We start from the raw sequence: 20,605 nt of genomic DNA on the forward strand, positions 1-20,605 counted from the left end.
GAGGCCAGGCCTGTCATGCAGGGGCCTGCGGGGACAGCCGCCCCACCTGCTGGCCTCGGTTCCCGCCCTGGGCCTGCCCTGAAGGTACCGGAGAGAGGCCTTTTTAAAAATTTTGGAAATTAAAATCACAGTCGCCTGCGTGCTCACGAGGCAGCTGGAGGACCCCTGATTCCTCCTCCCTGAGGGACAGTGTCTTTCTAGGACAAGTACCCCCTCCCTGTTTATCTGGCTTACGTCAGGGTTTCCTTGTCAGGCTGGTTCTAGTAAATAAGTGATGGAAGCTGACCGGTGGGTAGGCTGGGGACGCACGTGTCATTCGACATCACCCTGGCCTCGAGCTGTCACGGGCCCTGGTGCTGGTTGCCCTTCCTCAGGCTTCGAAGCTTCTTGCCCCCACGCCAGCTGGGCCGTGGCCATAGGCCGGGCCTCGTTTTCTCCTTGGCTTTGCTGAGGGGCTCTGGATACTGGCTGGGGGCTCTGCCCTCTCCAGGGTGGCAGCCGGCCTGGCCCCGCTGAGGGCAGCTTCCCCTCCCACCCCCTCTTCCCTCCTGCCTCTTGTGTGCCTGGGGTCCAAGACCATCTGAGGGCGAGGTTTTAACAGAAGTGATTGCTGGAGAGGGGCTGTCAGCACAGCTGGCTGTGGCAGAGCTCTGTGCAGCATGGTGCCACCCCACAGAGTCACCTGCAGCTGTTCCTGACGGCCCCGGGATGGGAAGGGGGTGCGTGTGTGCAAGCCCGCTTGTGCACACGTGTGTGCATGGGCACAGATGTGTTGGGAGTTGTGCCCAGAGGGTGCCCTGCGCTAACTCCTCCCACTTCTGTTCTGTGGTTGGCTGACCTTCGGGACACAGGACGCTCACGCCCCTCCAGGCTGGGTCACAGCCGTTGTGACTCCCAGCCGTGCCCTCCTGCTCTCTAAGGGTCCCATGGCAATATGGGGTCTCTCTCACCCTATGCAAATATCTCCAACTTCTAGAAGTCTGCACACCCGTGACCTCACGATTGTCCTGGGAGGGGGCAGGCCTAGACACTCACGCCCCTTCCTCACAGGCGGAAAGTGAAACTAAGCAGTGTGATGGGAGGCGGTGCTCACTGGGTGACAGGACCAGAGCCCTGTGTCCTCTTCCCCGTCTGGACTCCCTGCCCTCCCTCCCTCTGCCGAGCTGTGGCCTGGCCTCCTCAAAGGTGCCCTTTCTAGTGAGGAGTCACCCCTTCCTGGCAGGTGTTCTGCCCATGGACACCCAGGAAGTGACTGCCTGGCTCCCTTGGGGCCCAGGAGTGAGACAGCTGCCAGCCCTGGGCAGGCCTCCCGGGAGGCGAGGGGCCTCCTGCCCAGGCTCCCGCCCGCCCTCTGGCCCCGTTTCTGGAAGAGGCAGGGCTGTCCCACAGCACCGTCACTCAGACGTAGGAGGGGGTGGTGGTCCCCCATCACGAAGGAGGCCCTGAGTGGGGCGATGGCCTCCTCTGTGCTCCTGTCCTCTCCCTAAATGCTTAGATTGTTGGTGCATCCCCTCTCTCTGAGGGGACGGAGGGCCAGGTCTTCCAGACACTTCTCTCCTTCCAGCTCCTCGTGGGATTTGTTCACTTACTCGTTCAGCAGACACTGACCGCATCTGGTCCCACTGAGGCACGGCAGCCCCTTCGCAGCCACATACACAGGTCGTGGTGATGCTGGCGGGGTGGCCCTCGCGGGAGCTAAGGGCCAGAAGGAGGGGACCCTGCCCCAGGCTCCCTCCCTCCAGGGCTTCCGCAGCCCTCTTGAGAGGGGCCCCTTGAGTCTGAGTATGGTTTATTTCTGCTCTGAGAGAGGTGCTGTCAGGTGGCCCGGGGGACAGGCCTTGGCTTGGGGTCCCTGCTCTGCCCTTGGCCGGCTGGGGGCCTCTACCAGATCACTTCAGCTCCCAGCCTCGGTCTCCCATTTATGGGGTGACAGTCGTGGCCAGCCTCTTTCCTGCCAGCGGAGGGCGCGGCGTCTCTCCTTTGCTGCCTGCTGTCTCATGAGGCTAAGTAGGAGGCCAGGGTCTCTGCGGCTGTGGGGACCCTCGGGCAGCACTGTGTGCCCGGAGCCTGTTTCAGTGAGTCAGGGGACCCAGGCCGCTGCCCCGTCAGGAGTTGGTGCTGTGTCCATCATGGCCTGTCTGTGGCCCCGCTCTGTGACTTTGGGGAGCCCGAGTTTCAGATGAGGAAGGAGCAGAGAGGGGTCAGGAGCCCACTCAAGGTCACTCAGGGGTTCAGAGTAGAAAGAATCTGGGCCTGAAGGTCAGGTCTCGACAAGGAAAACGTGGTGTGTCCCCCTCCTTCTGCCCCTGTCCCCCAGCTCGCAGGGACAGCCAGGCTGGTCCTGGCTGTGACAGCCCTCCCGTGAGAGCCTCTGTGGGGACACCCACGGCTGCCTGGTGGAGGCAGGGTCCACAGCGAGTGCTGGCCCGGCAGGTGCTGCCCTCGCCCGGCTGCTCTTCGCTCGTGCTTTCCCTCTGAAGTGCCCGTCTTCTGCCCTCGTTACCCTCCCCAGAGCCTGAGGCCTCCCCTTGGCCCTGGCGGACAGCTGAGGAACTTGCTGCCGGGAGCGGTGGTCCCTCACCTCGTCCGAGCTGGGCGCCCAGCAGTGCTCGGTGACCCTGTAGGCCTGGTCTGCCCGACGACCACCCAGCGAGGCCTGGTGGAGGCAGCACTGGAACCCGGGCCTCCTGGCTGCCGGGCTCAAATCAGAGCTGGCCATGGCCGTGGGCCTCGGGGGCGGACAGCGGGGGTATGCTGTCCTACGCAGAGTGCGCTGGACACAGTGACAAGCTTCTGCCTGGCCACTTGGTCCACTCATGCTGGCTTTTGTTCCCTGCAGGGTCAGGATAAGCGTGAAGACCCCTACGCCACCCAGGGCTTCGACGACTTGGAAGTCGAGTTCCCTGTGGCCTCCTCGCCTGCCCAGTCGTCGCCCCCACCCTGGGAGGAGGGCAGCAGCCAGGGCCCAGCTCCTGCCTACGCCGCTGGTGGCCCCTTTGGGGAAGGCGGGCTCCCGGGCCAGGCCACGGCCCATCTGGGCAGGGTGCACGGGAGGCTCTTTGCAGACCCCAGAGACCCGTTCTTTGCCACCGGCCTTCAGCGAAGGTTCCTGCACCAGGACCAGTCCCCCATGGGGGGCCTCACGGCTGAGGACATTGAGAAGGCGCGACAGGCCAAGGCTCGCCCTGAGAACAAGCCCCACAAGCAGATGGTGCGTCTGGGCGGGCCCCTGGAGTGGGGCTGAGGTGGCTCCCGCAGTGTTGCTGGCGTCAGGCCCCCTCTGGGGATGCTCCCTGGCCGTCACGGTCTGGAGGTTCAGGAAGCCTCTTCCTGGTGGATGGTGCTGCAGACAGAGCTGCTGCCACTGGGAGTGGAGAGGGGCTGTGGCTGTGGGGCAGTGTGAACCCCTGAAGGTTGCCCCTGTGCCCCTTCACTGCGACCCTGAGGTCTCTCTTTTCCCCTCTAGCTCAGTGAGCGGGCTCGGGAGCGGAAGGTGCCGGTCACGCGGATTGGGCGGCTGGCCAATTTTGGAGGTAAGGCGGCTGTGTGCCCTGTGCCTCCTCACCTGCCCTGGCATGCCGATCGTGGCTGAGTGGAGCTGGGCCGCTGTGGGGCCTGCATGGAGGTGGCAGAGGGTGGGGACCCAGGGGTGTCCTGGGGAGGGTAGCTCCTGTGTTAGCCATTCCTGGAAATTTTCCAGGAGTGGCTGGTCCAGTTGCTGGATCCCACCATGCCTCAGCTCACCCTGGGGATGGTGTGTGGCCAAGGCCACATCATGAGAGCCTTGCTCCTCAGGCCACACCCACAGGGCAGCGCCTGCACCACCAGCCTTTTCCTCCTGTCTCAGCCTCCCTGCCGCTCAGCCCCGTTGGAGGCCTCTGCAGGGGGAGGCTGGGGAGTGAGGAGCAGTTCCTCACTGGGGCCATTTAGCTCCTAGACAGAGTGGCTCTTGCCCCTGGGGGAGCCCATTTGCTGGATTTCCACAGGCCTGCGGGACGTCAGTGGAACGGTGACAAGGTGCTGTGGCCCTGAGCAGCTGTGGCGTCAATTCCATTTTAACATGCTGTAGAGTTGTGAGCTTTATTCGTTCTTTTCTCTGGAGGTTTGAATAGCCACTGTGTCCAATACACAATGTTCAGGTTGAAGGATCATTTTATTGTGGACGTTTAGAGCAGTTGTGTCTGCTTTTATGATGTCGTGTTGTCATATGTTCCTATTGCAAGTACCATCTCTTTGCAGTGGTGAACTTGAACATGGAGCGACTGGAGTGCGTTTCGTCAAAGCCCGCCTGTCCTCAGTAGGTTCTGCAGACAGTACAACTGTTGAAAGTAACAGTTTTGGCAACTTGATTCACATACCAGCCTTGGGCGAGTGGTTATCTGCAAGGCTGTGTGGTGGAGAGGTCTCCCGGGTCCCAGTGCTGTGTTGCGAAGGCCCCATGTGTGTCTGAGCCATCAGCTGCTTGCCTTTGCTTTGTCGCACGTCTCCGCTGCCGTGTCATGCATGCTCTTCTCCTCTGCTGCCTCTTCTCTTTTGGAAGCCCCGTCCTACCCCTCCTTCAGGGTTGGCTCTGTGCTCCCCGATAACCTGGTGCTCTGGGAGCTGGACCGATGTGTGGTTCTAACATTGAATGATGACTGGCTGTCTTCCTAATGTGCAGAGCAAACTGGATTAATTAGATGGAATTTTCTCAACTCTAAAATTTTCTTCCACAATTGTTATCTTAAAATTTGGCATCTGCAGCTACTTAGCATCAAGTGTCATCTGAGTTTCAGCACAAAATTGTTGCTTTATTTCACTGTAATGGGTTAGCACTTCGAGCAGTTCCTCGTGGAGCGTCATAACTTCCGGGGGTGCCACACCAGAATGAGTTGGAGAATCACTGCTCTGGTGACCTCTGGTGTCCTCACTCCCCGGAGACTTGGCACGTCGCCTGCTGTGCAGGTGGCTGTGAGCTGGGTAACGCTGATTATTACTGAAGTACTGAGTGGCAGTTCTCTTTCTTCTCCGTGGGCTTGAGGGCAGGAACTGCCCTCTCCTCGCCGTGTCGTTTTTCTCTGTGATCCTCCTGCTCCCCTCGCTCCGCACGGACGAGGGCTCATGTGAGCCCCGGCCCTGAAGGCTTGGTCTGACTGGCGTGTGGTAGAATGGCTGGAGTCCTCGGGGGTCTTTGCGGGGGTGGGGAAGTGGAGGATCTGTTTGGGGAAAGTGGCCAGGATGAAGGTCATGATGGCAAGTTAGAACTTGGTGGAACACTGTGAGGTCCTGCTGAAGCTGGCAGATGTCAGGCCCTCTTGGGTGGGGGGTTAAGGAAGACAGACTGGAGCAGAAGACACTGGACACATGGGAAGGTGTGTGGGACAAAGAGGCAGCTGTGGTGAAACCAGGGTGCAGGGCTCCCTCGGGGTGCAGGATATGGGCAGCCAGGGGAGCTGGGTCGGGGTGAGGAGAAGCCTGGCGATGGTGGCTGCCTCGCGCCGTCAGAAGCCCCCTGAGCCCGTGCTGACAGCCGCCCGAGGCCGGGAGCCCTCCCGTGTCTGCGTGCCTCAGCTCCGCCTGCAGCTGTGACTCCGAGCTGCCCACGTTGTTGCCCAGGCGGTCGGCGGCTGGTGTTTCAGGCTTGGAGCTGGCCGGATGGGAGCGAGGAGGACGTGCTGTTCTGGCTCCGGAGGGGAGCTGTGGGCCTTCTGCCTCACCAGGGGTTCCAGACTGTGAGTCACGACCCTTTTGTGAGTGTGAAATCAATTCAGTGGGTCAGAACCAGCACTTAAAAAACAAAGTAAATAGAACGGAATTGAACAGGAAAAGATGAGAATTCGTATCATAGGTCTTGGAAACAATGGTACACGTTGCAAAAATATTTTTGTTTCAGAGACATAAACATTATTCATGCACATTTTTCATTGCGTTGTGAATACATGGCTTACTGGTGGGTCAGTCTGAACGGCTTGAAGTAACACTGCTCTACTTTATTCTAGAAAACACTTCTGGCCTTTCTTCCCTCCTGGGGGTGAGATATTTTTGGGGTATAGACTGACTTTGGGGAGTTTTGACACTGGGGGTGTGAAGGGAAGGCGTTGCTCTGGGTCCGAGGGAGGTGGGGGTCTGTCTGGGACGGTCAGCAGCGGGGGTTCAGCTGTGTGGCGGGACAAGGCAGGAGCCTTGTGGTTTGGGGGCTCATTCGATGCTGAGGGGGGGCCAGAGTCCCAAGTCCAGTTTGGCTGTGGGATCTTATGGCCATGATGCTACAGGCAGGATGATCTGTGGATATGAGATTTGATTAAAGAGAGCAACATCCTGAAGACTCTGCTATTACCTGGGGGTGCTGTTAATGGATCAGTGCACAGCTCTCTCTGGGGTCATTATGCCCCTTCCCTTCAAGCTTTTGTGTCCCCATCTCAGTGGTAGAATTAAAAACAAAGAAACACTGGTGAATGGGTATAGTCGGTTATTTTTTTATGTTGCCAAAAACATTTAAAACAAAACAAAACTAAAGCTACCATCAACTATTACCATCATTTTACTTATCTTTTTTAGAGGACATTTTAACAATACAAAAGCACAAAGGACATGCTTCCCAGGTAAAGGATAGTAAATTGAATAACTGAGTGTTGTGGCAGATTCATTCCACGGTCTTTGTTTCCAGACACTGACGGAGACCCCGTGTGGCTTGCCAGGGGCCTTGTGGAGGCATCCTGCAGTGGTGATGCCGTTGGACCCCTTGGCTGGGGCGAAGGTGTTTACACCTCCTGTGGCAGCACTGTGCTCTGACCTCCTGGCATGGTGCCCCGTGTTGACTTGTCTAAAGTCTGGCTTCCCCCGCAAACATTCATCCACAGGGCACTTGATTTTCATCGAGGTTGTGGAGATCTGAGGTCCCAGGGTTGTGTATGAGGCACACTTTGCTCTGGCCTTCCCTCGTGGGGTGGCACACAGTGACACCAGCCTCACGGCCTGATGTACCTCCACGCCCCTGCTTTTCCCCTGGTGTCTAGTGCTCCTCCGGAGCTCTTTGAGGCAGCAGGACAGACGCCTGTAGGTCCCAGAGAAGTTCTGCACCCTGGCAGGGGTGGGGGAGCCTGGGTTCTGCTTTTTCAGGGGCATACAGTTGTCGCTCGGTATCGCGGGGATTGGTTCCTGCACCCTTTGCAGATTCCCAGATCTGCGGATGCTCAAGTCCTGTAGTCGGTCCTCTGTATGCGTGGGCTCGGCGTCTGTGGATCTGGAGGGTCGACTGCGCTTGAAAAGGGGCTTTTGTGTCTGCTTTGCCCCCTTTGAAGCTCTGCGAGGCTATTATCTCCAGTTACAGGTAAGGAAGCTGAGCCTCAGTCACCAGCCGCCCAGGGCCGTGTTCTTTTTTGTGACAGCCTTGGGACCGGAGCTGAGGAGGTTCCGTCATGCGCTTGGCAGTCTGGGCCCAGGTGCCCCTGTAATTAGTCCTCCTGCCCTGCGGCCGGCAGAGCGGCTGTGATAGGTGTGTCATCATCTGTAACACCCCCCACCCCCCGCCCCGGCCCAGTTCTGGGCTTAGAGGGCCAGCTCCTGAGAACCTGGAGAAGACTCTGTGGAGTGCTTCCTCCACCTTTTCTTAAGCTCTGGTGCTGTCTGGGCCGGAGCCCAGTGGCTGCTCAAGGGAGGGCCTCTGATGACCTCAGAGGGACGTCATCAGATGGGGGCGAGCAGGCCCGCAGCCCAGGAACCCGGCCCAGCGGCTCCTCCCCAGGGGCGAGCTGTGCTTGCTGCTACTCCTCCTCCATTTCTTCACTCTAAAACCTCTGTTTGTGAGAGAAGTGTCTGGAACTTTCCTGGAAGCGGCTGGCGACCTCTCACAGGCTCGGATGGAGGCCGGGCTGCTGATGGTGGCTCTGGGCCCACAGAGCTGGTTCTCTGGCTGGTTTTCCTCCAGGACTTCCCAGTAGGCTGTGTGGGCCTGGCCGGGCCTGCCCGTGGATCAGGATATGGAGCCGGGTGCTGTCCTGAGGGCTGCAGGGGGCTGTGGGGAGCAGAGGCCACGGGTGACACATAGAGAGTGAGCGAGCACGGCCTCTGGGGTGTCCTCCCCAGCACGAGGGGATCCGAGGCAGAGCCACTGATCTCCCAGGAATTGTCTCCAGGTCCCACCTGGTTCTGGGAGGGGGGAGAGCCTGGCTGGGCCCTGTCCTTCCCGTTCAACAAGCTTCTGAGAACTGCCTTCAGCATGGCCTGGGCGGGGACGGCTGCAGAGCCAGTTTATTCTTGGTTCTCTGGAGTCGGAGCTCCTGAGGCCAAGGTCAGGGCTGCCAGGCTGGCTGGGCTGCAGCGGGGAGCTTGTCAGCTGGCAGTGTCTCGGGCCTGGCACCGGGCCGGTCCTGAGGGAGCTTGTGGGGCCACAGAAGGAGCCTGAGGTCTCCTTGGTGGAATGTTCTCTTGGCGGTATGTGAAGGACAGGTCCTTGCCCTTGGAGGGCTTCGGCTCTGCCCTGCAGCCTGGAGATGGCCAGGGGACGGTTGGACAGAGCATCCGAGGGCGCCAGCAGGGGGAGTGGGCCGCCTCTACCTGCAAGAGGAGGCATGCGCGGCTTGCCCCATGGCTGGGGCGTCTGCTTCAGTGGCCAGGCCAGCTGACAGCTGAGGCCATCTGCCTCTTCTGTGGGTGTCTTTGGACTTGGTCCGGGCAGGGACAGTATAGATGCCGAGAGCCGTGGCTAAAAGTCACCAAGTCGGGAGGCCTGTGTTGCCTGTTCTCATTCATTTGGCCAAGTCAGACAGTGCCCGGTGGGGTGGAGCCCGTGGGCGGATGGGAGTTAATGTTTGATCCGAGGCGCAGTTCCAGCTCTGGGCCTGGTGCCTCTGGAGCTGGGAGAGGTAGTCAGAGGGAAGACGGGCCTGGCCCCTCGTCCCGAGACACCCAGATGTCTGTGCTGGGCCCTGGGCTCACACCTGAGGGCCATCTCCAGGGCACTGGCTTCTGCTGGGGTTGCAGAGCATGGCATATCCTGCCCCCTGCCCTCCTGCCCGGTAGCCACCAGCGGTGCGGTGCTGGCACTCGAAACATGGTCCACACTGCAAGGTGCCGAGGCGCGGCAGACACTGGATTCCCAAGACTTGGTGCAAAAAACATAATGTACACTATCCCTAACAATGCTTATATGGGGTACTTGTTGAAACGGTGACATTTTGGATATATTAGGTTAAGTAAAATATATGATCAGAGTTCATTTCACATGCTTCTTTCTGCCTCTTGAAATGTGGCGATTAGGAAATTTGAGATTATATCTGTGGCTGGCGTTGTATTTCTTCTGGCTGGCGCGGGCCTAACCATTTCGAAGAGGAGTGACGGCAGTAACAGCAACCCCCCGGTGGTGTTCCGCGTCACCGCCCTGTTGGGGCTCTCGCCTCACTCAGCTCAGTGACCCTCACAGTGACCTGGGGAGCGGAGCTGACAGCGGGTAAAATGTATCGTAGAAATGTGTTTTAAAGTTAGGTTATCTTCTTCTGATTCTTAAAATTTATTTTTCGTTAAATACATTTTTCAGTAAAGTCAATAATATTTTTCATAAAAACAGTACAAGATCATTGGAGAAGATACGCAATGTCAAGATGCATGGGCAGGCCTCCCTGCCCGGGAAGGAGAGCGCCCGTGTGAGCCCCTCCCCCAGGCGTGGGGGCCGCTGCTCCCGCCCGGCCCCAGGGCTGTGCTCACCAGGGCCCGCTGGTCTCAGGGCCTGCTAGGTGTCTTCCCTGGGTCCTTGTCCCTTCTCTGTGGTCAGTGTGCTCCTGCACGTGTTCTTCAGCCTCTCTGCTCGTGTGTGTGTGTCCCAGCCAGCTGCAGCTGTGGTTAAAGTAGAGGAAACGGCGGCAGTCTGGTGGTGTAGTGGTTGGGTTTGCGTGCTCCCCTTCGCAGGTTCCGATCCCGGGTGTGGACCGAGCGCCCCTCATCCAGCCGCATTGTGGCGGCATCCCACATAAAATAGAGGAAGACGGGCACAGGTGTTAGCTCAGCGACAGCCTTCCTCAAGCAAAAAGAGGAAGATTGGCAACAAGTGTTAGCTCAGGGCCAATCCTCCTCACACATACACACAGAAAAGTAGAGGACATGGGCCCTGGGCCAGGCTCCTGGACTTTCTGTGTAGCCTTAGTGGCACCTGTTCTGTCCTCGGGCCTCTCCTGGACAGTTGGGATCATCCAGTTCCAGCCTCTCGACAGATGTGTTAATGAACTTTGACTTCGAAGATTGCGGAAGGGGGAGGGAGGGCCTGTGACCCCCTTGTCCTTAGATCACTGTCCGCACCGCAGGGCCGGGTGGGCGGGATGGGTCCGCGCTCGCCCCGGAGGGAGGGCTGCCGCCCGAGCCCCGTGAGTCCCCACGGCTTGGATCGGGGACACCTGCACTTGCGCAGAGTGTTCTGCCTGCCACCCACGACTGCTTTGTGTTTCTGTGGTGGTGCCTTTCCTTCCAGTTGCAGTGACGAAGTGTGAGGATTCTAGAGTGCTGGAGGGTCTCCACAGACTTTGAAGTGGGCGGCTGTGTTCCACGGGGGTGCCCGGTGCTGTCAGGACGTCCTTGGCTCACAGGCCATTCCTGGTCCATGTGTGCCGGGTCCTCCCACCGTGTTTCCCAGATGTGCGCCGTCTTGGGGCGTATCTGTGTCCCATGAGCCTACAGTTTAGCAAAGCGGAGGGCGGAGGGGACGGGTGAAGCTTTTTCACGGAAAGTGCCTGCCCTGAGCTGAATCTCTGAAAAAAACAGATGTGTATCTCCCACTTTTCTCCTTCCTTTTCACAGCAGAGGTCCCTGGGGAACAGAGGCGGGTGTCCTCTGGGGCTGTGCCGGGCTTGGTGGGTGGATTGTGACTGCCTAGTGCCCTCAACTTCGTCCTTGCAGGTCTGGCCGTGGGTCTGGGCTTTGGGGCACTGGCCGAGGTCGCCAAGAAGAGCCTCCGTTCTGAGGACTCCTCAGGTGAGCTGGGCCCTTGGGTGGTGGGTCCTGGGAGGTGGGCTGTCAGCCCCAGCCCTCCTGTGTTCCCTGAGTGTCGGCCTCCGGGGGCACCATTCACCTGTGTTCTGCGAAAATGGCACCCCTAGGTTGTTTGAGGCCCGAGGCTGCCTGCTCCCTGCCCAGCTCCCCCGGCCCTTCCCGGCTCCTCGGTGGCCCGCGCACCTGCCCTCTTCCAGGTGGAGCCTCGGTTTTGGCCCCTGCTCTTTGGAGTCCTGGGCTGGGTGCCCCTGCCCCATTCAGAGGACTCATTCCAGGACCTGGCACCTCTTCCCCCTTCCGTGGGGACCCCCAGTGACACCTTGTCCTGTTGCCCTGCAGCTCCTGGCTGCCATTGCGGCCGCGGGCTCGCCTAGGGCCACCTGGACGGCCCCTCTTCACCTGCAAGACCTGCTTGTGGGGACAGGGGGCCTCCCCACAGGCCCTTGTGGATGGGGACATGATGCCGTGTGTGTCCTTGGAAGGGGCCGGAGGACGGGGAGGCGTCAGCGAGGGTATTTTTAGTGTTGGTGTGGAGACGCCTGGGGAACTGAAGCCTGGCTTCCTCTGGAAGGAGAAGCCATCCTTCTCCAGGCACCCCCCCCCCCCGCCCCCCGCCCTTCCCCGCGAGCTCTCCGTCCCACCTCGTCCAGGCAGGGAAGAGGCCAGACTGGCTCCAAGATTAAGCTGGTGTCTGCTGTCAGGGAAGTGGTGACCCCGGCCAGGGGTCAAGGGGCCTGGGTACCATTAATCCAAGAGTAGGACTTGGGGCTCAGGCCAGGCCCCGGGCTATGCTCCAGCCTCCTGAGCAGGCTCTGGAACCCCTTGGCCTGGGGGACGCAGACCAGCCCGGCCCAGCTCTGTCCTGGGAGCCCCTCCTGAGTGGGGGCAATGTCCACCATGCCCCTGAACCCCCCCGGCTCCCCCAGGTGGTTCTCAGAACCAGCGATGCCCAAGCACATAACCCAGCCTGTGGGGACTGGCCAGCTGTGGGGAGGGCTGCCTGGAAAGCTCCAGAGGGCCGGGTCCTGTCCTCAAATCTCAGGAGCACTGCTGTCAGCCCAGGCCTGCTGTGCGTGTCACTCGCAGAGAAAATCTGCCTCCTGCTGGGCAGGGGCCGCCTCTCCAACGTCCCTCCCTCTCCCCTCCTCTCCTTAGGGACACAGGCCCAGGTCCCCAGCCCACGGGCCCAGGGGCGCGTGAGGGCAGAGCGGACATGGGTGGGCTCCCCTGCCCTTGGCTCCAGCCCTCTGCTGCCCCTCAGGCGAGGGGCTGATCGGGGACCCTTCTTGGTCTAGCTGTCCTGGAGTGACCCTGCCCATGGGCCACAGCTTCCCTGACCCCCGGGCAGTTGGCCTGTTCCTGTGTGGAGCTAAAGTCTCTCACCTTCCCGGGACCCCGTGCTGCTGTCTGGGACCCTGGGGACGAGCCGGACGTGGCTGCCCTCAGGTGGCAGATCCTCATGTTTTCCTGGGGCTTCTCTTTTGCAAACTCGGTGTCCAGGGCCTCCAGCTCTCGCAGTCCCCTGCTCTGTCAGAGGCCAGGCTGGACATGGCCCTGGGGCAGAGGGCAGTGGCACCCTGGCCCTCTCTCCTGTTTCCTCCTTGGGGACCCAGCTCAGTCCCCCTCTGAGCACTGAGCCAGGCCTGAGGTGATGCAGGCTGAGGAAAGTGCCAGGCACGGTGGGGCGGCCCTCAGGGCCCTCTGATCTGACTGGGCTCACGGGACAGTGCGCAGGAAGACACGATGTCACGGGCTGGAGGCCCAGAGAAGGGGTGCTGGAGGGGCTCAGGGAGGGCAGAGGGGCATCCCCTTGGCTGGGAGTCGGACCCCTGCTCAGGCCTCTCCCCACCTCGGGGCCAGGGCAGACTCAGTATTAGGCCTGGAGGCCGGCACAGGGACGGAAGCCAGAAAGGGCCCTGGCTCCCCTGGCGCACGCCGGACGGCAGCAGGGCTCGGCTTCACTGCAGCCTCTCTATGTCGTCGCCCTGCATCCTGCTACCCCTGAAGGTCGTCTGCACCCCTGAGGGGCCAGCTGGCTACAGCGAGCTGCAGGGGTCTCTGTGGGCCGAGGGGCCGGGGCAGGCACCAGCTGTGAGTGCTGTCCTCCACCCTGCTCCCCTCCCGGAGGACTGTGCTGTCACTGCAGCCAGCTGGCTGCTGCAGATGCGCAGTCACCCCAGGGGTGCTGGCCACCTTTGTCCAGTACACTGGGGGGCGAAGGACAATGACTTGGCTGTCCTCACCTGGGTTTGGGCCTGGGGACAGCGGAGTGGCCCTGGAGGTCCTTACGCAGCCTGGGGGACGTGAGTGGGAGACGCGGGGTTAGAACTGCGTCACCAGGGGAAGGGACCCCCAGGAGGAGAGGTGGTGCTGAGCCCCCTGCTTCAGGCTCTCTGCTGGGTTTCTTTGCATGGCACTTAAAAATCCCACCGCTCCTGATAATCTCTTATTGTCCTTGTTTTTGCGAGGGATTTGCAGAGGCACACAGCCAGTGGGGGGCAGGGAGAGGAGCTGCGGCGCCCCGCAGGGCCCGTCCGGGGCTTTGAGCCTGCCCGGCTCTTCCTCTGGGGCCCTGCAGCCGCCCCGAGGGCAGGCCCGGGGCTGGGCGCGCTGAGCTGGCTCCTGCCCGCAGGGAAAAAGGCCGTGCTGGACTCCAGCCCCTTCCTGTCGGAGGCGAACGCGGAGCGCATCGTGAACACGCTGTGCAAGGTGCGCGGCGCGGCGCTCAAGCTGGGCCAGATGCTCAGCATCCAGGGTGAGTAGGGGGGCCTGGGCTGTGGGGGGCCGCGGAGGGGGGACGGGGCGGGGCCCCACCTGGGAGGGACGGGAGGTGTGTGCGCCGCCCACTGGCTCCTCCTGCTTGAGTCCTGGCTCTTCATCCGCCTGGGATGTTTAAACAGCGTCCTACGCAGGAGCCACGCTTGTTTTCCTTGCTGCTTTCTGGGGGTTTTGAGATAGCCAGAGGTGGTTGGGGCATCTCAAAAGTTGGTGTGAGTCTGGCTGCAGCCACCCGCCATGTGGGTCGGAGGGCGCTGGTGGGAGAGCTCAGAGGCCTGCCACGTTGTCCCTGACGTTGGGGACCTGGGCCGTGTGGCCCCGAGCGAGGGAGGCTGGGGAAGGCCGCAGCAGTTGAGCAGGAGGTTGGCTCATTGTGGCCCCAGAGCAGAGCGGAGGTTGGGGAGCCAGAGGGCGTCGACAGTGACCCCCAGGGAGGAGCGCCCGGCAGGCCGCCGCTCAGTGGGAGCACGGAAGGCGGCTCAGCTGAGGGCCGGGGCGGGACGGGAGTGCGCGCTCCGCGGGCGGCGGGGCCGGGCAGCCTCTGGGCGGGCGCGCCTGAAGTCTGTCCACGGATGGCGACTTCCCTGGGGACAACCGTGGAGCCGCGGGAGGGCTGGGGACCCGCTGGCCGGGCTTGTGGGGGAGTCGTGCTCCGCCCACAGGGCCCTTTCAGGATGGTTCAGAAAACGATGTTCCCACGTGGGGACGTGCTCGGGGGAGACCACTGCCCGACGACAGCAGGCTGGAACAGGCAGTGAGGAAAAAACGCAGAGAAAAAGGGTCAGGAAGGAAAAAGAACAGTGGTTCTCTGTCGGTGTTGAGCTCATGAGCATTTTAAACATTTTACTGGACTTTATTTTCTCGGTTTGTTTCTTTTATAATCATAAGAAGCTATGCCTGTTATTTCTGAGAAATCCACTTCTTGGGTCACCGGGTGAGTTGAGAGAGCCTCCCACTGCCTGATACCGGGCTGGGCTTTGGCATCACCCTGGCCCTGGGAGGGGGCGTGATGGGCCAGGTGCCAGGGTGTCTCCGGATTTGGTTGGTGGCTGCGGTGCCCCAGGAGTGTGCAACCCAGGTCAGTGTCCCTGTGTCTTCCCTGAAGCCTTTGTCCACAGCCTCAGGGGCCTGTGTGCCAGGTGGGGAAAATGCTCCCAGGGTGCGAGGAGGCATCTGAGGCTGGGCCTGCTGTGTGGCCCTGGGCCTGTACAGGCCTTGTTGTCTCCGGACCTCCGTTCTGTGTAGAAGGGCAGATCAGCATCCGACTTCTCCCAGGAGACTGCGCTGCAGCCAGGGTGATTGACCTTCTAGGGGTTAGCCCTCTGCTCTCTGATTTTCTGGTGCCTTCCAGATGACGCTTTCATCAACCCCCATCTGGCCAAGATCTTTGAGCGGGTGAGGCAGAGCGCCGACTTCATGCCGCTGAAACAGATGACGGTGAGGCAGGCGGGGCTGGGGCATCTGGTCCTCAGGGCCCCACCTCCCCTTGCAGGGGAGCTGAGGTGGCCCCGTGGGAGGGAGTGGACCGTGCTGCTTCTCAGTGTGTCCCAGGCGCCGGGCTGTGCTCACGGCCCCTCCCTGGTTCTCCCTCCAGAAAACTCTCAACAAGGACCTGGGCCCCAACTGGCGGGACAAGCTGGAGTACTTCGAGGAGCGGCCCTTTGCGGCCGCCTCCATTGGGCAGGTGCACCTGGCCCGCTTGAAGGGCGGCCGCGAGGTGGCCATGAAGATCCAGGTAGGCACCCGGCGTGTGCGCTCATCCCAGAGCCGGGGCCCTGCAATATGGGGGCTTCCACACCCCTGTCCCCCTGAGCCGCCTCGTCCAGAGCGGGGCTCGTGTCTCATCATTTCTGTCCCCAGCGCCTTGTCAGCGCTGGGTGCCGAGAAGTGTTTGCTAAGTGAGGGACTGGGGGAGCTGGAAGAGCCTCCCGGGAGGCTTGGTTTGAGTGGGGCAGGGACAGGGGACAAGTGATTGTCTGCTTTGGGCCTGAGCTGCGGCCCTGAGTGGGCGGCTGTTCCTGGGGACGGAGGGTGTTGGGGGCGGTAGACAGTGGAGCACAGGGTTGTGTTGGGCCCCGGGGGCCTAGCTGCATCCTTGGGTCTTAGCTCTCACTCACCCAAGGTGTGGGGTCTGGGTGGGACAGAGCTGGGAAGCTGACAGGTGGTTGGGAGAGCGAGGCCCCTACAGGGGCTCTGCTCGTCTGCCCGGGAACCCTTCTGTCCCCCTGCAGTACCCTGGCGTGGCCCAGAGCATCAACAGTGATGTCAACAATCTCATGGCCGTGCTGAACATGAGCAACATGCTTCCGGAAGGTCTGAGGCTGGCTCCTGGTCAAGGGCAGGCATTTGGGACGGACTCTGGGGACCCCAGGGGGCTTTCCTGAGGAGGCCCCAGCCGCCCTCATGCCCTCCTCCCTGGCCAGGCCTGTTCCCCGAGCACCTGATCGACGTGCTGAGGCGGGAGCTGGCCCTTGAGTGCGACTACAAGCGGGAGGCTGCCTGTGCACGGAGATTCAGGTATGTCTCACGTGGCTTCCGTGCCAGGCAGCTGACCTTGGCCCCTGGTCTGTTGGTCCCACTGGGGAGGCAGAAGGGGCTGCTTTAGGCAGCCCATCCGGAGGTGAAGGCTCCTCTGGCCTTGAGGATGGCTGTGGTCGAGGGTTGGGGTCATAGCTGCATCCTGCCCAGTGAGAAGCAGGCCTGCCCCTGGCGGCCTCAGTTCCTCGTTGCCCTGGGTGTCACCCCAGGGCGGGGCTTGAGGTGGGGAGGATCTGTGGCCAGCGTGACCTCCCACCCCTGCCAGGGAGCTGCTGAAGGACCACCCCTTCTTCTACGTGCCTGAGATCGTGGACGAGCTCTGCAGCCCCCACGTGCTGACCACAGAGCTGGTGTCCGGCTTTCCCCTGGACCAGGCGGAGGGGCTGAGCCAGGAGGTCCGGAACGAGGTGTGTCTGACGGTGGCCTTGGAACTGAGATGCTCCCTATGGGGATCAAGCTGGCACTGGTGCCAGTGGCTGAAGGGGACAGGAAGGCTGCTGTGTTCTCCCCCTGGGTGTACACTGGAACCAAAAGTCATCTGGGCAGGAAGTGGGGCAGGTGGAAGATGGGGGCGGGAGAATGACCCCAGACTCAGGGTCACCAGGCAGCCTGGCGCTGCCGTGACCCGGAGCCCCTGCCCACCGCAGATCTGTTACAACATCCTGGTCTTGTGTCTGAGGGAGCTCTTCGAGTTCCACTTCATGCAGACGGACCCCAACTGGTCCAACTTCTTCTACGACCCGCAGCAGCACAAGGTGAGCCCCTGGACGGGGCGCCCCAGGGGGCCCTGGGGCCCCGAGATCTGGGGTGTCCATCCCCTGCCCTGCCCCGCCCCACTGGGCAGACCTCCCTGCTGTTGCCCATTTGCAGGTGGCTCTTCTGGACTTTGGGGCGACTCGGGAATACGACAGGTCCTTCACTGACCTCTACATTCAGGTAGGGGCCACGCCCTCCTGAGGCCGGACCGGGATGCTCGGGGGCTCGGAGGTAGGGAGGGAGAACGACCAGGCTCCTGCTCGCCCCAGTGTCTGGGGACAGTGGGTGAGGCCACTGCCCCGTCAGCCTCATAGCACTGGCTGGGGTCTCGGAGGGAGAGGAAAGGATGAAAGTGCGGGGTTGGCGTTGGGGGAAAGGGGCAGGTGTGGCTCCCTGGCCCTCAGAAGCTGCTGTGTCTGTGCTGCCCCCGGTGCCGCCTCCGCCCAGATCATCAGGGCCGCCGCGGACAGGGACAGGGAGGCCGTGCGGGAGAAGTCCATAGAGATGAAGTTCCTCACCGGCTACGAGGTCAAGGTGAGCTCCCGGGTCCCCGGGGCCAACTTCGCTGTGCATTGGGAGGGGGCTGGGGAACCTCAGTTCATAAATGTGTGAAATCAGAGGTGACAGCCGCCCCAAGGGTGCTCCACAGAGCTCAGACCGTCTCGGGCAGTCAGAAAGCCAGCCCTCCCCAGCCTCTGCGCCCAGCTCTCAGAACGGCAGGGCCTGGGGACAGCTGCGCTGGGGAGCCCGGGGCTGGCCTCCTCTCACTCTGGCCACGTGGAGGTGTGTCACTGACGCCATGACTTGCGGAGGGCAGTGGGCTGGCCTGAGGACTGTGGGCTGAGTGTGAACGCCTGGGGGCTGCTCACGCTGCATCCTGCCGCAGGCCCCGCCGCCCCCTAGTGTCCCACGTGGAGCCCAGGTCACATGTGAATGTTGTTTTCCTGGTCCCTCTCGGTTGAGTTTCTGCCCCAGTTACCATTATTTCATCTAGTTAAAAATCAGACGTCCACCTGACCCGCTTCTCAGCTTGAAAACAGCTTTCACGGGGCGCTCACGCCAGGGCTGAGGGAGGAGCGCTCAGATCTCTCCCCGCCCCCCCAGGCCATGGAGGACGCCCACCTGGACGCCATCCTCATCCTGGGGGAGGCCTTTGCCTCCGAGGAGCCCTTTGACTTTGGCACCCAGAGCACCACGGAGAAGATCCACAACCTGATCCCCATCATGCTGAAGCACCGGCTCATCCCGCCCCCCGAGGAGACCTACTCCCTGCACAGGAAGATGGGGGGCTCCTTCCTCATCTGCTCCAAGCTGAAGGCCCGCTTCCCCTGTAAGGCCATGTTCGAGGAGGCCTACAGCAACTACTGCCGGCGGCAGGCCGGGCCGCAGTAGGGGGCCTGCTCCCTGGACGATCTGCTCTCGCGCGGTGGAGACTGGCGGGAAGCTGGTGGTGACACTCCGTGTAGACTCCTCCTCCAGTGAGAGAGGGCTGCTGGCTCTGAGGGGGACGTCGCTCGGAGCCCGTCGCCAGCGCTGTACACGGTTTTTATCGCTAAGGGGTGTGGGTGAGAAAAATGAAATTGAAACCCCGCTCCTGTGTCCACACCTGCTTGTTGTTCATGCAGCCTCTGCAGTAACTCTAGATCCAGAGAAAAAGGCACCTTTGTTTCCGTTTCCTTTCTGTAACAGGGCTTTTTCCTCACGTGGACGTTAACCAGCGACAGGAGCATGCCCTGCGCATCCCTGCCCCCAAAAAGCCGCGGAGAAGCCTTTCGGATCTGCCGGAGCGTGCGGTGTAAGGGTTGGTGTGTGTGTGTTGCTAGAGCGAGACTGTGTTCTGCCCATTTCCTCTGCAGCAGGGGCTCTCGAGCTGGGACGTGCCGGTCGGAGCAGTGCCGACAAGACGGCAAGACTGTAACCGAGGAGGCCCACGCCTGTGATCCGGCTGCTTCCCGTACTTTCTCGACAACTGGAAGTTTCCAGAGAACCGCTGCCTCCTGTGGGAAGGGTCAGGAGCAGCGGAAAGGGAGACAGTGACACAGCTGTCTCTGCGAGAAGACGGGGTGTGTATGGCGCGGGCCTGCCTTCCCCCTAGCCTGGGGCCTCCGTGGAAGATGACTGTGCAGGGGTCACCTGGTTAGACTCGAGCGCTCATCACAGGCTCTATTTTTGTACAATTCTTGTAATTGTCAGATTTACTTGATTCAATTAAAAAAAAAAAATCCTAGCATTGTGACACTAATTCTTTGACTCGTCAAGGGCTCTGTGCTGATGGGGATGAGCCTGAGGTCAGTGTCACCCCATCCTGCCTCCAGACACTCCTGCAAGGTTTGCACCTGTTCCCAGCCTGAGGCTCTTGGTGCCTGGACCTGGAAGGCTCAGCCCACATTCATTGTCAGAGAAAGAGGGGTGCAGGGTGGGGACAGCTGCCCAGTAACTGCCTGGCAGCCCCTCAGGACCCCCCCCCCCCCCCACTTACAGAAAATCCACAGCTGCCAAGGGCCTCTGATGCTTCAACGTTAGCCAGCTGGGACAATGGTAACACCTGCCGTGGGGTTAGTGCCCGGCCAGCATCGCAGTGACACCCACTGGAGAGGTCAGCTGAGCCAAGGGGCATCCTGGAAAGAGGCCGTTGCTGGGCCCCTCAAGTTCCTAGGTAACGGGGCCTCCTGACAGAACACTTGCACGGGGCGTGAGGCAGGGAGTCACGTGGGGAGACTGCCGCGGTCCCAGAGGCCCCCCCCACCAGTTCTAGGGGTTCAACCCCGAGGGAAAACCGACTTCCTGCCATTTGGGACTGCCAGCAACCGGCTGCTGGGCCCAGGCAGGGCAGAGAGGTCTGGTCTCTATGCCACCTGCTGGGGCCCTGGAGGGCTAGTGCTCAGCACCATCCGCCAGGCCCTGTTCCGCGTGTCCATGGCTCTTCTGAGGCTGTGTTTACGTACTGTTACACTATTAGGTACTGTGTTTATGTAATAACTCCCGGGACACTTGAAGTGGGCATTTTATAGATGAGGAAACGGGCTCCGAGGGTAAGTGGCTGGCCGAGGATCAGTAAGTGGTGGAACAAGACAGCCTGGCCTCACAGCCACACTCGCTCCTGGTCTAAACTAAAGGCCGGCCAACTGTGCTCCTCGGTCCAGTCCGTCCCCCTGCCGGTTCCTGTCCGCTTTCCTGGCACACAGCCGTACTCGCTTATTTACGCTTGTCTGAGGCTGCTCCGTGCTGCAGTGGCAGAGTTGAGCAGCTCCATCAGAGACTGTACAGCCCAAAAAGCCGAAAATATTTATTATTTACTGGTCCTTTACAGAGAGTTCGCCAAGACTCGCTCTAAACCGCTGCACGACTGCTGCCTCGAACGCCTGGCTCCGCCAACACGAACCGACGACATCGCCACGGCATCAGCAACGCCAGTTACACGTGGGATGGAAACAGGGCACTCAGAACACTTCCTTCGCTGCAGCCCCAGTTTAAGATTTCCTTTGTTAAGACCACCCCTGGCCTTAGATGTGTCATTCTAGCTCAAAAGCAGAAGCACTAACTGCTTCTGCACAGTAAGTAGACAGAACACCAAGCG

General features: G+C 61.0%; 1 protein-coding gene across 9 annotated transcripts in view; it reads left to right on the forward strand.

Moving 5' to 3' along the window:
• COQ8A (coenzyme Q8A) overlaps positions 1 to 19,255 on the forward strand; it is a 48,283-nt gene extending 29,028 nt beyond the window's left edge. For all 9 annotated transcript variants that reach the window (XM_014865104.3, XM_070501696.1, XM_044762724.2 and 6 more), the window contains exons 3-15: positions 2,840 to 3,211; positions 3,467 to 3,533; positions 10,864 to 10,938; positions 13,589 to 13,711; positions 15,086 to 15,171; positions 15,329 to 15,469; positions 15,966 to 16,047; positions 16,158 to 16,251; positions 16,538 to 16,679; positions 16,920 to 17,027; positions 17,143 to 17,208; positions 17,476 to 17,562; positions 18,133 to 19,255. In XM_014865104.3, the coding sequence (XP_014720590.1) occupies positions 2,840 to 3,211; positions 3,467 to 3,533; positions 10,864 to 10,938; positions 13,589 to 13,711; positions 15,086 to 15,171; positions 15,329 to 15,469; positions 15,966 to 16,047; positions 16,158 to 16,251; positions 16,538 to 16,679; positions 16,920 to 17,027; positions 17,143 to 17,208; positions 17,476 to 17,562; positions 18,133 to 18,420 (1,731 nt within the window). In that variant the 3' untranslated portion in view covers positions 18,421 to 19,255. The remainder of the gene's footprint in view (positions 1 to 2,839; positions 3,212 to 3,466; positions 3,534 to 10,863; positions 10,939 to 13,588; positions 13,712 to 15,085; positions 15,172 to 15,328; positions 15,470 to 15,965; positions 16,048 to 16,157; positions 16,252 to 16,537; positions 16,680 to 16,919; positions 17,028 to 17,142; positions 17,209 to 17,475; positions 17,563 to 18,132) is intronic.
• Positions 19,256 to 20,605: the final 1,350 nt, after the last annotated feature.

Source organism: Equus asinus, chromosome 30, assembly GCF_041296235.1.
Source record: "Equus asinus isolate D_3611 breed Donkey chromosome 30, EquAss-T2T_v2, whole genome shotgun sequence".
Taxonomy (NCBI): Eukaryota; Metazoa; Chordata; class Mammalia; order Perissodactyla; family Equidae; genus Equus; species Equus asinus.